Source organism: Saccopteryx leptura, chromosome 3 (assembly GCF_036850995.1).
Source record: "Saccopteryx leptura isolate mSacLep1 chromosome 3, mSacLep1_pri_phased_curated, whole genome shotgun sequence".
NCBI classification, from domain to species: Eukaryota; Metazoa; Chordata; class Mammalia; order Chiroptera; family Emballonuridae; genus Saccopteryx; species Saccopteryx leptura.
Genome location: NC_089505.1, coordinates 228,957,695 through 228,972,213, shown reverse-complemented (window position 1 = coordinate 228,972,213; position 14,519 = coordinate 228,957,695). Strand labels below are relative to the sequence as shown.

The 14,519-nt window shown below is 41.1% G+C and overlaps 1 protein-coding gene across 1 annotated transcript in view; it reads left to right on the top strand.

The window, feature by feature from the left end:
- Window positions 1-4,852: 4,852 nt before the first annotated feature.
- DNAH6 (dynein axonemal heavy chain 6) overlaps window positions 4,853-14,519 on the top strand; it is a 300,118-nt gene continuing 290,451 nt past the window's right edge. The window contains exons 1-2 of the mRNA XM_066377849.1: window positions 4,853-4,939; window positions 7,144-7,364. Coding sequence (XP_066233946.1) covers window positions 7,149-7,364 — 216 coding nt within the window. The 5' untranslated portion in view covers window positions 4,853-4,939; window positions 7,144-7,148. The remainder of the gene's footprint in view (window positions 4,940-7,143; window positions 7,365-14,519) is intronic.

The following is a 14,519-nucleotide window of genomic DNA, read 5'->3' as shown; positions in this document are numbered from 1 at the left end:
GAATAAGTTCCTACTTGTACTCTGCCTGGAACTGGTCCAGTCTGAGGCAAAATGTGAGGATTTAGGACAAACTGGTGTGATGCCTGTTAGTCAAATAAGTTTAAATATGATGTATATGTTTGCTCACTTATAGTTTGCATTGGGTGTGGGAGACGGGCTGTAAGCTGGCAAGGTCCTCATAGCCTGAGGCTTAGTTTTAAGACTAAGCCTTTCCCACCCTTTTAATACTAAGATCTTTTCAACATCATTCTGATACTAAGATCTTCTCAAAACTAAGCTTTTACCCACACCCTTGACTGTTGCATGATGTGTGGTGGTGCACTCTCATGAGGAATCCCATTTATGCCTCAGATAAGTGGCTTTGTATCAGAAACTTCCTTATTTGTATATTGGCTTAAAGGCTTTAATTTCTACACTATAAAATGGGGCAGAAGGTGTGTGTGTGGGGGGGGGGCTCTCGCTTGCTCAGATCCTGCCATCAGCATTGCAGAGGAGAGGCAGCTAAGATAGCAGAGTGCCAAAGGAGAAGCCAGTTTGTGCAGAGAGAAGGAGATGGGGAACAGAAGTGAATAAGGCTGGTGGGGCCTTTGATTCCAGGAATACTCTGATGAGTCAGTGGCTTTGGGAGCCCTGAATGGAAAGGGAAGTGTTTTCCCACTGTGTGTATTTCTTGCCTGCTGGGTGCAAGCTAGGATTGTAATGGCCCACCAGTTCTTGGCTCTGTTGTTTCATTATCATCTGTCTGAATCAAATGCGAACCTGCACGGGCCAGGCAGCTGTGATGGTGGATGCAGCTACAGGCCTTACAATGCCCAATTTCCTTAATTCTGAGGCATATTTTAACCAGGCTAAATCTTAATTCACATGTCTTTTGAACTGTTAAATAGTGTATTTTACTTATCATCTTATGAAATACCTTCCACCACATTTCCAAATATATGTTTTAATTATCCCATTTATGCAGAAGACAAATGTAAAGCCAGGGCCACCATCACAGCCGCCTGGACTGTGCAGGTTCGCATTGGATTCAGACAGATGGTAATGAAACAGTGGAGCCAAGAACTGGTGGCCCATTAGCTTTAATCCTAGCTTGCACCCAGCAGGCAAGTAAAAACACACACTGGGCTCCAAAACCCACTCATTCAGTGCTCACAAAGCCACTGACTTATCCGAGTTTCCTAGAATCAAAAGTTTCTAGCTCACCAGACTTATTCACCTCTGTTTACCATCTCATTTCTTTTCCCTGCAGAAAATCTGCACAAACTGGCTTCTCTCTCAGCACTCCACCATCTTGGCTGCTTCTCCTGGCCTCCTCCACATGGCCTTCTCTGCTCTCCTCTCTAATGCTAATCTCAGGAACTTAGAGAGCAAGCTCCTGGTCTGTGCCACTTTATAGTGCAGAAATCAAAACCTTTAATCCAATATACAAAATAGGGAAGTCTCTAATACAAAGTCAGTTATCTGAGTCATGATGGATGTAAGGTATTTTTCCCCACGGAGAAGGAAGGAAGGGGGCCGGAGCCACGAAGTGTGGAATAATAAAAGGTTTTATTGACTATAAAGCGTGCATTCCGCCCGACGAGGTTCCCTGGCCCCGAGAAAAGATGGAGGCCAGGGAAGTCAAAAGTGGTGGCCCGTGTGGGAGATATTTAAAGGGTCCCTAGGGTGGTCGAGTTAATATGACGTGGTGAAATCTCACTGGCTGGCAGATGGTCGCTTTTTTTCCAAAAGGTTCTGGGAAGTTTCTTTTGGCGCACTTGGTTGTGGGTGGTCCTAGCCAAAGTTCGCGGGTCTGACCTTTCCCCATTATCCACTCCACATCAAAAGGGGTGGGAAAGGCTTAGTCCAAAAACCAAGCCCCAGGCTACAAGGATCCTGCCTGCTCACAGCCTGCCCCCAACACACATTAATATCACCTGGGCTACAGGCTTCCACATGGGCAGCGCCATCTTTAACAAAATGAGCATAATATATTTTATCTGCCCAACAACAAATTAATCAATAATATGACTACCCCTAGTGGTGGAACATCCTGCACTAAGAAGCTACATATCCTGTTCCTTAAGAAATATCTGTAGCCTCTGAGTAAGGTGAGGGGAGATTTAGCTCTTCCCAGACATCTGAGACCTGTCGGTGTTATATCTCACAAGTGACAAGGGAATTATCTGCCATAACATATGGGCTGCATGAAATATTAGAAAGCAGATGGGGGGAGAGGCAGAGAGTGGTGGTCGTCTGTCATCAACTGTGCTTAGAGTGGGCCCTGTTGGTAGAGCGTTGGCCCAGTGTGTGGTAATCCCAGGTTTGATTCCTGGTCAGGGCACACAGGAGAAGCAACCATTTGCTTCTCTGTTGCTCCCCCTTCTCACTCTCTCTCCCTCTCTCCCCTCTCATTCCCTCCTGGAGCTATGGCTCAAATGGTTCAAGCCAGTTGGCCCTGGGCACTGAGGATGGCTCCATGGCTTCTCCTTAGGTGCTAAAATAGCTCAGTTGCTGAGCAACGGTTGGGGGCTTGCTGGGTAGATCTTGGTAGGGTGCATGCGGGAGTCTTTCTGCCTCCCTGCTTCTCAATAGTAATAGTAAAAATAATAATAAATTTTAAGTGCTTAAATACTAGGAGAAAGCCACTAGACACAAGTTAGTAGTAATTTTTTTTTTTCAGGACCACTTTAAAACCATTTCTTGATTGATGAAAAGTACTTAAAGTCCCCCAAAAAAACACAATTTCTGTGTAAAATCAGGATAGGTCTTTTACATCTGTATGTCTTATATGTCAGCATGAATGGGGGTGCGGGGGGGAGGGCGTTGCACACAGACACACCTACAGTGTGTCTGTAAAGTCATGGTGCACTTTTGACTGGTCACAGGAAAGCAACAAAAGACGATAGAAATGTGAAATCACTAAATAAAAGGAAAACTCTCCCAGTTTCATACCTATTCAGTGCAGTTCGATGTGGGCTCACACACAGATTTTTTAGGGCTCCTTAGGTAGCTATCCCGTATAGCCTCTATAGACTCGTCACTGATGGCCTACCAGAACGGTGTTTCTCCACCAAACTGCCGGTTTCCTTCAACTGCTTATCCCACCGAGTGATGTTATTCCTATGTGGTGGCGCTTCGTTATAAACGCCATGATATTCACGTTGCATTTTGGTCACGGATTCGACTTTAGCAAGCCACAGAACACACTGAACTTTCCTCTGTACCATCCACATCTCGACTGGCATGGCCGTGGGCTGCTCCACTGTATACACAGTGTTATGTCATCATGTGTGCATGCACACATGCTGCCACATCATCCTACAGAAACTGGGAGGTTTTTCCTTTTATTTGGTGCAGATTTCACATTTCTATCATCTTTTGTTGCTTTCCTGTGACCGGTCAAAAGTGCACCATAATTTTACAGACACACTGTATATTCATATGATATTGCACAACTTCCTTTCCCTTATTCTTGTTTTATGGCCTACTTTCTGGTATTAAAATGTTCTCTTTCATTCTCTACCTTGTAGGTGGTGCCACAACTAGCGTGCAAAATACATACCTAAATATGTTAAGACTGAAAATTGTAGGTTCTATGTATGATAGATAAAGCACTTTATATAGGGCTTGGCATTCAAGAAACAAGTATCAGGGTAAACAAAAAACAACCACCAAAAGCTCAGAAGAAGATAAGAGTTCCAGTGTGATCCTGTTGTCTTGGAGGGACGGTTGAAAACCAGGACTCTGTCCTCGGGTGTAACATTTCCTCAAGGCTGATGAAAGGGCTGCTACCCCTAACCACTGACAGCGATAAGGCACCTTCAGTAAGCAGCCTGCTCTGGCTTTTGTGGAGTCGCCTCCAAACAGCATTAGCCGCAGTCATTTGTGGACTTAATTGGGCGGGTCTAAATGCCAGAACAAGATCCAGGATCTGCTACTAGGTGAATAGGGCACCGGGACTCAGTATTATGGGCTCATCCTATGTTTGGCACTGGATTACCCAACGAGGGTCGGGAACCTTTTTGGCTGAGAGAGCCATGAACGCCATATATTTTAAAATGTAATTCCATAAGAGCCATACAGCGACCTGTGTACATTACACATTATCCAATAAAAATTTGTTGTTGTCCTGGAGGACAGCCACCCGCAACCATGAACATGAGCAGTAGGAAATGAATGGGTTGTAATACATGAGAATGTTTTATATTTTTAACATTTTTTGTATTAAAGATTTGTCTGCGAGCCAGATGCAGCCAGCAAAAGAGCCACATCTGGCTCACTAGCCCTAAGTTCCGGACCCCTGACCTAACAGGTGGATAAAAAACAATGGCTGATAAAACTCGGGGTAGTTTGAGGGGAAGAAGAGCCCGTGTTCCTTGTGCCTTAGGACACTCTGAGGAGGAGAGTGGGTGGGGTGGCGACGCAGGATGATTTGCTCCCTTTGAGAGTGGGACCTTAACTGTCCCTCTGCAGATTTTTTATTCTTGTAACCAAATAAAGTTAGGTTAATGCGAACGTCCACTCGGTATTAAGCCGGTGGAAGAGGAAACAAAAAAGACACCTGCAGAAGGAGGAAGGGGCAGGGAAAGGGGGCGGTCCATAAGCGAAGGAACAAACACAGCACAACTGCCCGTGTCCCGGCCTACCAGCCTGGGCGGTGCTCAGTTTCCAGCGCAAGAGGAACCCGAGTGCGCGCTCTCGCCAACCAGCGACATAGGAAATATTTCTGAGACATTTATTGGCTCGACCTGCTGAAGCGTTCCTAAATAGAGAGTCGCGATTGGCTGAGGTGTTGCCGTAGTGATTGGTCGCGTACAGGCGCAGTGCCTTGCTAGAGGCCTGTTGGCTGCTAGGCAACGGTAAACACTCCAGGCTACCGCCACCTTTCTACTCCCAACGCTGGCTTCGCTGTCTCTGGAGACACTAGGCGGCCCGGCAGCTGCTCCAATCTGACTTGGTGAGTCTTGAGGAATCAAACTGTGGGAACTGGGCTCTGACTGAATCTAGACCAATGACGGCATGGCTTTCGGAGCATATAAGGGAAAACTAAAGTCACTGAAAACCATTTCAGTAATTCTCTACTACCTACCTATCATTTTAGAGCCGATGAAAAGTGAGGAGTAGAGATAGCAAAGACTGGTCCAAGATTCCACACTGAGCGGCCAGATCTAGACCTGTGTGTGCTCTTCAACCTGTGTCAAGTCTGAATTGAGGTGTGTTCCAAATGTGAAAAACACCCTGGATTTCGAACACATAGTAATAAAAAGTAAAATATCAGTTTAATAAGTTTTATATTGATTATGTGTTGAAATAATATTTGGATATGGTAAATAAATCATAGTAACATTAATGTCACCACTTCCATTTTTGTGTTTTTGAATGTGAAAACTTAAAATTGCATGAGAAACTTGCATTTTACACACACACACACACACACACACACACACACACACACACACACACACTTTAAAAAACCCCTGTACTTTATTTACAACACATAGGCTATCTGCACAAATAGCTGACCAATATTATTTAAAAAAAAAGAAAAAAGCCAGTTGGGGGAGAGAATGGTCACCTATTTTTTTTCCTGCCTCATCCAGGCTCTGGTTGGTACTCCACCATGCCCAAAAAGGGAAGGCCAAAATTAAAAATAAAATTAGTGTAGAATAAATGGGGAGTGAGATGGAAGAAAAGATGAGACAGGAGAGTACTATATTTACACTAGCATTTTATACACAACTGTCCCATTTCATCCCAATCCTAATCCTGAAAATGAGAGGTGGCAGGTCCAAGGAACAGAGGTTGTCTGGGGACCCAGAAAGCCTCCCATGCTCAACTGTAAAGGGTCCCATTTCAAGTCCAGAATGTGGGCAGGAAGAGTAGACTAGGAACTCATTTCCAAACCAGTCTCCCTTGGGAATTCCTGCCTTGAAGTGGGACAGTATTCAAGCTTCAGGAGATAGGCTGAGGACCCTGAGGCTCAGTTCCCAAGTCATTTTGTCATTTGGAAGTTCCAGCCTAGAGACTGTGACGTCAGGCTCTTCAGATTTGGGAGCCCCCTCCCCCCCCCCCCCCAATTGCCAGCCCTCTGGTTTGCACTTATGGCAATAAAAGAAGTTAGGACATTGGTCTTCTTTATCTTAGCAGAGGAAAGGTGAATCCATGTTCCACAGAGGCTGTACTCAATACTGGGCCACTTAGCAAATTTCAGCAGAAACACGTGATGAGGTCCCATGAGTCATCACCTGATTCTACCATGATGTCCTCATCCATGGTCTGCATCTTGCTCACTGGAGCTGGCGTCTCTGTCTTGGCTTGTTTCAGTGCTGCCCACCTCCTTGCTTTTTGCATCGTGTTTTGATTGGCCAGTGCAGATCTAGACTAAAATCTAGTCCAGCAAACTCCTGGTGGAAGACCTCGTATCCTATAATACCATTTTGAAGAGAAGTATCTCTGTCCATCTGGCGGGTCGGGAGTGTGAGTGGTAATGAGTATGCAATTCCACTATAAAATGCTCCTAGTTCTAGTGTTCTGGGACCTTGCTAGTCAACATGTTTGAATCAGAACCTTCATTTTAACAAGCTCCTTGAGTGCCTCTAATATACATAAGGATCCAGAAGCACTCTTTTGGAATTTAGCCCTCAACTCTCTTCTTCCTTTGGTTTCTTCACAAGTACCTAGGTTGTATTAATAACCCAGATTAATTAATATAGATTGCTTGTATTAAAATGATGAGCATTTTGAACAAACTTTTCAGGAGATATGTTGCATATTCAAGTGTGAGAAACATTGATCTCAATGGTAATTGCATTTCTCTTCATCCTCCCAGTTTAGACGGGCGTGATCCCCAAATCAGTAACATCAGCAGCAGCATCACCTGAGAACTTGTTAGAAATGCAAATTCCTGGGTTCCATCCCAGCTAAAGGGCTTCTTGAAGGCCAGATATGGTTCCTAATTTTTAATTCATCTGATTCAAGTCCGCAATTTGGGAAGAATGGGGTGACTATAATGGGTTTTCCTTGGAGGTGAGCAAATTCAGCTCTCCCTAGTTCTTAAGTCCCCTCTAAGAAGACTTTCCTCTGGGAAGTCTAGCCTCACTTCCCCAGTCCTGTTGTTCTACCTTTCATCTGTCTTTTTCCTACCCCACCCCACACTTTCAGGAGTGATGATGGCTTTTCGCCCCTCACACACTGACGATATTGAAGAGGAGATGGAAAACCCTATGCTTGCAAGACTGAATAGTATAAAAGCAAGGGGAAGACTGAGTTATGTGACACCCACAGACAATGAAGCTGGTACACAATACCTGACATTTGGCCACACTACAAAAGCCCAGGAAAGGACGAGAAAACGACAGCAGCCTATAAAACTAGAGCCTCTGGTAAGTTCAAAAACCAATAACTCAACCGCTCTTGGCTACAGAGCAAGTTACAAAATTGCTTTGGGGGGGGGGGGATGTAAATTTCTTGACTCTTAACAAAGGAAAAATGAAAACTTAAAAGTTAAGACTTGCTTATGAAGTTGTAAACAATTAGTTATTTAAAGAATATGACTTCTAAGCAGTTTGAGGTGGGAGGAATATAGTGTGAGCAAAATTTTCTATTGTATAATTCTCTAGAATTATGTACAATGTGACACTTAACTATGTAGGTTGTAAGGCTCTTTTGGATATTAGGGCACCATTTAATACTAGAAACTTCAGTAAGAGTACTATATCTAGTTATAAATTTACAGGCATTCCTCAGAGATATTGTGGGTTCAGTTTCAGCACTGCAATAAACTGAATATTTCAGTAAAGTGAATCACACAAATTTTTTACTTTCCCAGTGTGTATAAAAGTTATATTTACACTACACTGTTGTCTCTGAAGTGTGCAATAGCAGTGTGTCTGAAAAACAATGCACATACTTTAATTAAAACATACTTTATTGCCTAAAAAATGCTAACTATCATCTGAACCTGTTGGAAAAAAATAGCACCAATAGACTTGCTCATTGTAGGGTTGCCACAAACATTTAATATGTAGAAAAGGCATTACCAGCAAAGCACAATAAAGTAGAATACAATAGAATGAGGTGTGCCTGTAGCAATATAGTTTTATTATCTTTAAAGATAATAAAACTGATGTCCTGAACAATTTTGTGCATGTCTGAAAAATGCTTAATTTTAAGAACCCATTTTTGCCTTTGAATAATTATAAATCTGTGTAAAGGAGCAGTGAAAGTGTATCAAGTAAAAAGTGACAATTCTCACTTCCACCCTCAGATGTTACTACTATTTATTGGTGGTCACCGTTCAGGCTGCTTTATGTGTTTATTCAAATATATGCGTATATCTGAGTCTGTGTGTAAAGATTTGTAGGTTTAAAGTAAGATTATTCAGTAATACTGATCTTCAAAGTGCTCTTTTCACTTAAACATATAGAAACCCTCCCAATCCATGCATTCTGAGGGATCTTTTCTAACAGCTGCACCGTATTTTGTTGCTATCCTATGGTACCCATCGATTGGTCTCTTACTGGTGGGAGCTCATGTGATTTCCTTTCTGTTTGTTAGTATTTTGCTGTTTCAGATAATGCTACATTAAATGGCCTTTCTTTTGTACATATAATGATGGATTCCTGGGAGTGGCATTTTTAATTTTGAAAAATATTGCCCATTTTTCCTTTAAGGTTTAACCAGTTACCGTCCCAGCTGCAGAGTGAGAAGCCTGTTTAGACACATCTTTGCCAAACCCAACGCCATCATTTTTTTCCTAGATGGATAGGTTAAAATGGTATCAGGTTGTTGTTGTAGTTTTCATCTTATTAACAAAGTATATGTTCATTCATTCCTTGCCATACATGTTACTTGTTTTCCTGGATTCTGTTCATTACCTTTGTCCACTTTAGATTGTTTGTCTTTTCCTATCAGTTTTTGAGGTTTTTAGAGATATATATTATGGACATTAACCCTTATTCCATTGTTTCTCAAACTTGAGTACTGATTTGTTTTTTAAAGAAAAACTACTTGAGTACCCCTACTGCTATTTGTTATTTTTATTATAATGTTAATTTATGTAAAAAATTAACCTAGGAATTAATTCAAATTTTAAGAAACAAAACAATGTCTTAATTACAAAGAAGACGACATAACCAATACAATTCAATTAACAATAAATGCTAATTAACAAATGTTATTGGGTTGACACCAAACTTGCATTTGCAAGGTGGGTATGGTGTTAACTTCTGTGCCCTCTTCTTGGGATTCATGTGCCTGCACTGCATGTTGTATGGAGTGTCAGGACCTCCCTGCTGTTTTTCTTCCGTGAAAATAGTATGAACCTTTACATATATTTATCTCTAACCTTCACTTGGCAAAAGAGTGTTATTAATCCCTGATGATTAAAGTTCTTTTTGTCATCACTGCAAAACTTCATGTATATTAAATGTTAATTTTGTACCTGTGATGTGCCAGGCTATGGGCCATGCCCTGGGGATACAGCAATGACAAAGGCAGATAGATTGCTGTTGACATGGTAGTAATCCTGAATGAATAAACTGAACAACTTTATCTAATGATAGGTGCTGTTAAGAAAATAATAAAGGAAATGTGGTGGAGACAAAGGGCAGGCTACCTTAGATTGGGTGCCTTCAAAGGGCTCCCTGAGGAGATGTCATCTGAACAAATACCAGATTATTGCCTTTGCAATTTTGATAGGATTGCATGGAATGTGTAGATTGCTGTGGTTGGTGTGAATATTTGAATGGTATAAGTTCTTCCAATACATGAACATGGTATATCTTTCTATTTATTTGTGTCATTTTTAATTTCTTTCATCAATATCTTACAGTTTTCAGAGTCTTTCATCTCCTTTTTTAAATTTACTTCTAGGTATTGTATTTTTTGATACATAGTTTATTATTAGTGCATAGAAATTGTGTACATTAATTTTGCATTCTGCAATTTTACTGAATTAATTTATTAGTCCTAATAGATTTTTGGTGGAGTTTTTAGGGTTTTTTTTTTCTTTTTGTATATAGTATCATGACATCTGCAAGTAGTGACCGTTTTACTTCTTCCCTTTCAACTCGGATTTGGATACCTTTTATTTCTTTTTCTCTTGCTGCAGCTGGGACTTCCTATACTATGTTGAATAGAAGTGAAGAGGGGCATTCTTGTCTTGTTACTGATCTTAGAGGAAAAGCTTTCAGCGTTTCACCATTTAGTATGTGAGCTGTGGGTTTGTCATATACAGTCTTTTTTTTTTTTTTTTTTTTTTTTTTTTTTTTTAGCGAGAGAGACAGAGAGGGACAGACAGACAGGAAGGGAGAGAGATGAGAAGCATCAATCCATATATAGTTACAGCACCATAGTTGTTCATTGATTGCTTTCTCATATGTGCCTTTAACATGGGGCTCCAGCCAAGCCAGTGATACTTTACCCAAACCACTGACCTTGGGCTCAAGCCAGAGACCTTAGACTGCAAGCCAGCAACCTTTGGGTTCAAACCAGTGACCGTAGGGTCATATCTATGATCCCACGTTCAAGCCAGCAACCCCACACTCAAGCTGGTGAGCCTATACTCAAGCCGATGACCTCAAGCCGATGACTTCGGGGTTTTGAACCTGGGTCTTCTTTATCCCAGGCTGACACTCTATCCACTGCACCACTGCCTGGTCAGGCAGTCATATATATCGTATTGTGTTGAGGTATGTTCCCTCTATACCTACATTTTTGACAGTTTTTGTATCATAAATGGATGTTGAACTTTGTCAAATCATCTATTGAGATGATCATATGATCGCTATCTTTCATTTTGTTAATGTGGCATATCACATAGATTGACTTGTGGTCCTTGCATTCCTGGAATAATTTCTGCTAAATCATGGTATGTGATCCTTTAATTTACTTTTGAATTCAGTTTATTAATATTTTGTTGAAAATTTTTGTATCTAAGTTTATCATTGATATTGGCCTGTCATTTTCTTTTTTGTAGTGCCTTTGGTTTTGTTATCAGGGTTCTGCTGGCCTCAAAAATATGTGTAGAAGCATTTTTTTCTCTTCAACTTTTCAAAATAGATTAAGGATAGATATTAATTCTCCTTTAAAAGTTTGGTAGCTTTCTTCTGTGAAGCTGTCTGATCCTTGTTTGTTGGGGAGTTTTTTGATAATTGATTCAATGTCATTACTAGTAATCAATCTGTTCAGATATTGTGTCTTCATGGTTCAGTCTTGGAAGGTTGTATGTTTCTAGAAATTTATCCGTTCTTTGAGGATATATTTCAGTTGTTTGGTATATAATGTTACCTGTATTTTCTTATGATCCTTTGTATTTCTATGGTGTTGATTGTATCTTCTCCTCTTTCATTTCTGAAGTTAGTTATTTGGGCTTTCACTCTGTTTTAGTTAATGAGTTTGGCTGAAGGTTTATCTATTTTATCTTTTCAGAGAACCAGTTAATTTCTTTGGTCTTTTCTCTTGTTTTCTTTTCTTTTGGTCTCTGTTACATTATATCTACTCTGAACTTTATAATTTTCTTCTACCAAATTTCTTTAGGCCTAAAGTTAGATGGTTTATTTGGAATTTTTCTTGTTTCTTAAGGTAGGTCTGTGTTGCTATGATATTCCATTCTTAGAAATGCTTTAGCTGCATCCCACAGACTTTAGAAAGTTGTATTGCCATTTTCATTAGTCTCAAGGTATTTTCTTTCTTTTTTTTTTTTAAAAAGATTTTCTTCTTAAAACCCCCACTGTAGTAAATCATAAATCCCTAACGGGGCAGGTCATGGTGAGTTGCCATGCCCCAGGCATATAACTTTTTTTTTTTTTGTATTTTTCTGAAGCTGGAAACGGGGAGAGACAGTCAGACAGACTCCCGCATGCGCCCGACCGGGATCCACCCGGCACGCCCACCAGGGGGCGATGCTCTGCCCCTCTGGAGCGTCGCTCTGTTGCGACCAGAGCCACTCTAGCGCCTGGGGCAGAGGCCAAGGAGCCATCCCCAGCGCCCGGGCCATCTTTGCTCCAATGGAGCCTCGCTGCGGGAGGGGAAGAGAGAGACAGAGAGGAAGGAGAGGGGGAGGGGTAGAGAAGCAGATGGGCGCTTCTCCTGTGTGCCCTGGCCGGGAATCGAACCTGGGACTTCTGCACACCAGGCTGACGCTCTACCACTGAGCCAACCGGCCAGGGCCTCAAGGTATTTTCTTTTATTTCCTTTTTGATTTCTTCATTGACCCATTGGTCATTCAGTAGCATGCTGTTTAGTGTCCACATGCTTGTGAGTTTTTTCTGTTTTCTTATAATTGATTACTAGTTCATACTGTTATGATCAGAAAAGATGTTTGATATGATTTCAGCCTTCTTGAATTTATTGAGGTTTGGTTTGAGGCCTAACGTGTGATCCATCCTAGAGACAGTATCATGTTAACTTGAAAAGAGTGTGTATTGTGCAATTTGGGGGTAAAGTATTCTATAAATATCTATTAAGTCTATCTGATGTAAAGTGTTGTTTAAAGACAATGTTACATTATTGGTTTTCTGTCTTTTTTAAATTAATTAATTTATTTATTTATTTATTTTTTACAGAGACAGAGTGAGTCAGAGAGAGGGATAGACAGGGACAGACAGACAGGAACGGAGACAGATGAGAAGCATCAATCATTAGTTTTTCACTGCACATTGCAACACCTTAGTTGTTCATTGATTGTTCTCTCATACGTGCCTTGACTGCGGGCCTTCAGCAGACTGAGTAACCCCTTGCTGGAGCCAGCGACCTTGGGTTCAAGCTGGTGGGCTTTTCCTCAAACCAGATGAGCCCGCACTCAAGCTGGCGACCTCGGGGTCTCGAACCCGGGTCCTCTGCATCCCTGTCCGACGCTCTATCCACTACGCCACCGCCTGGTCAGGCGGTTTCCTGTCTTGATGATGTATTTGTTGATATAAGGAGAGTATTAAAGTCCCTACTGTTAGGCATTACTATCAATTTCTCCCTTTTGTCTGTTAATATTTAGGTACCCCTTTGTTGGATGTGTAAATATTTACCCCTACTCTTGGATTGACTCTTTTATGATTACCATATTTTCCCCTGTATAAGAGGATCCCATGTATAAGATGCACCTTAATTTTGGAGCTCAAAATTTGAAAAAAAAATATTTTACAGGCCCTGGCCGATTGGCTCAGTGGTAGAGCGTCGGCCTGGTGTGCAGAAGTCCCGGGGTCGATTCCCGGCCAGGGCACACAGGAGAAGCGCCCATCTGCTTCTCCACCCCTCCCCCTCTCCTTCCTCTCTGTCTCTCTCTTCCCCTCCCGCAGCCGAGGCTCCATTGGAGCAAAGGTGGCCCGGGCGCTGGGGATGGCTCCTTGGCCTCTGCCCCAGGTGCTAGAGTGGCTCTGGTCGCGACACAGTGACGCCCCGGAGGGGCAGAGCATTGCCCCCTGGTCGGCAGAGCGTCACCCCTGGTGGGCGCATGCGGGAGTCTTTCTGACTGTCTTTCCCTGTTTCCAGCTTCAGAAAAATACAAAAAAATAAAATTAAAAAATTTAAAAATTTAAAAAAAAATGTATTACATAAAGTTATTGAACTCGTCTTATTCATCATAAAATTCATACAACTCCTCAACAAGCATGAAAAAGAGGGAAATGCAAGTAAAAAAAAATCTACCACCACTATATAAGACACACTCCATTTTTAGTCCCCAAATTTTTCTGAAAAAATGCGTCTTATACATGGGGAAATGTAATGATCTTCTTTGTCTCTTTTTAGTGTTTGTTTTAAAGTCACTTTTGTCTGATATGAGTATTGCTACCCCAGCTTTATTTTCATTTTGATTCGTATACAATATCTTCTTTCTTCAACTTCAGTCTGTGTGTGTCTTTTGAGCTGTAGTGAGTCCCTTTTAGGCCTCATACAGATGAGTCATGGGTTTTTTGTTTTATTTTGTTTCGTTTTTAATCCATCCAGCCACCCTCTATCTATTGATTGGGAGATTTAGTCCGCTTACATTTAAAGTAATTATTGTTAGGTATGTACTTAATATCATTTTGTTAATTTTTTTTACTTATTTTTGTATTTATTTTCTGTCCCTTTCTCATTCTCCTTGTTTGCTGGTTTCCTTTAAAGTTATGTTTGGGTTACATTCTCTTTATTTTTGTGTCTTTTATAGGTTTTTGGTTCTGGTTTATATATATTAACTTATATATAGAGCTGGCTATTTTAAGCTGATAGATGTTTAAGTTTGAATGTGTTCTGAAAACACTACATTTTACTCTTCCTTCCCACATTTAATGTTTTGATATTTTAATGTCATATTTTAGATATTTTGTTTTGTGTGTCCCCTAACTTATTATTGTAGTTATAGTTGATTTTACTACTTTAATCTTTTAACCTTTATACTAGCTTTTTAAGTGATTGATTCACTGTGTTTACTATATATTTGCCTTTACCAGTGAGATTTTTTTTCTTTCATATATCTTGTTATTTCTAATTATTGTCCTTCCTTTTGCCCTTAAAGAAAACTCTTGAACATTCCTTATAAAGCCAGCTTAGTGCTGGTGAGC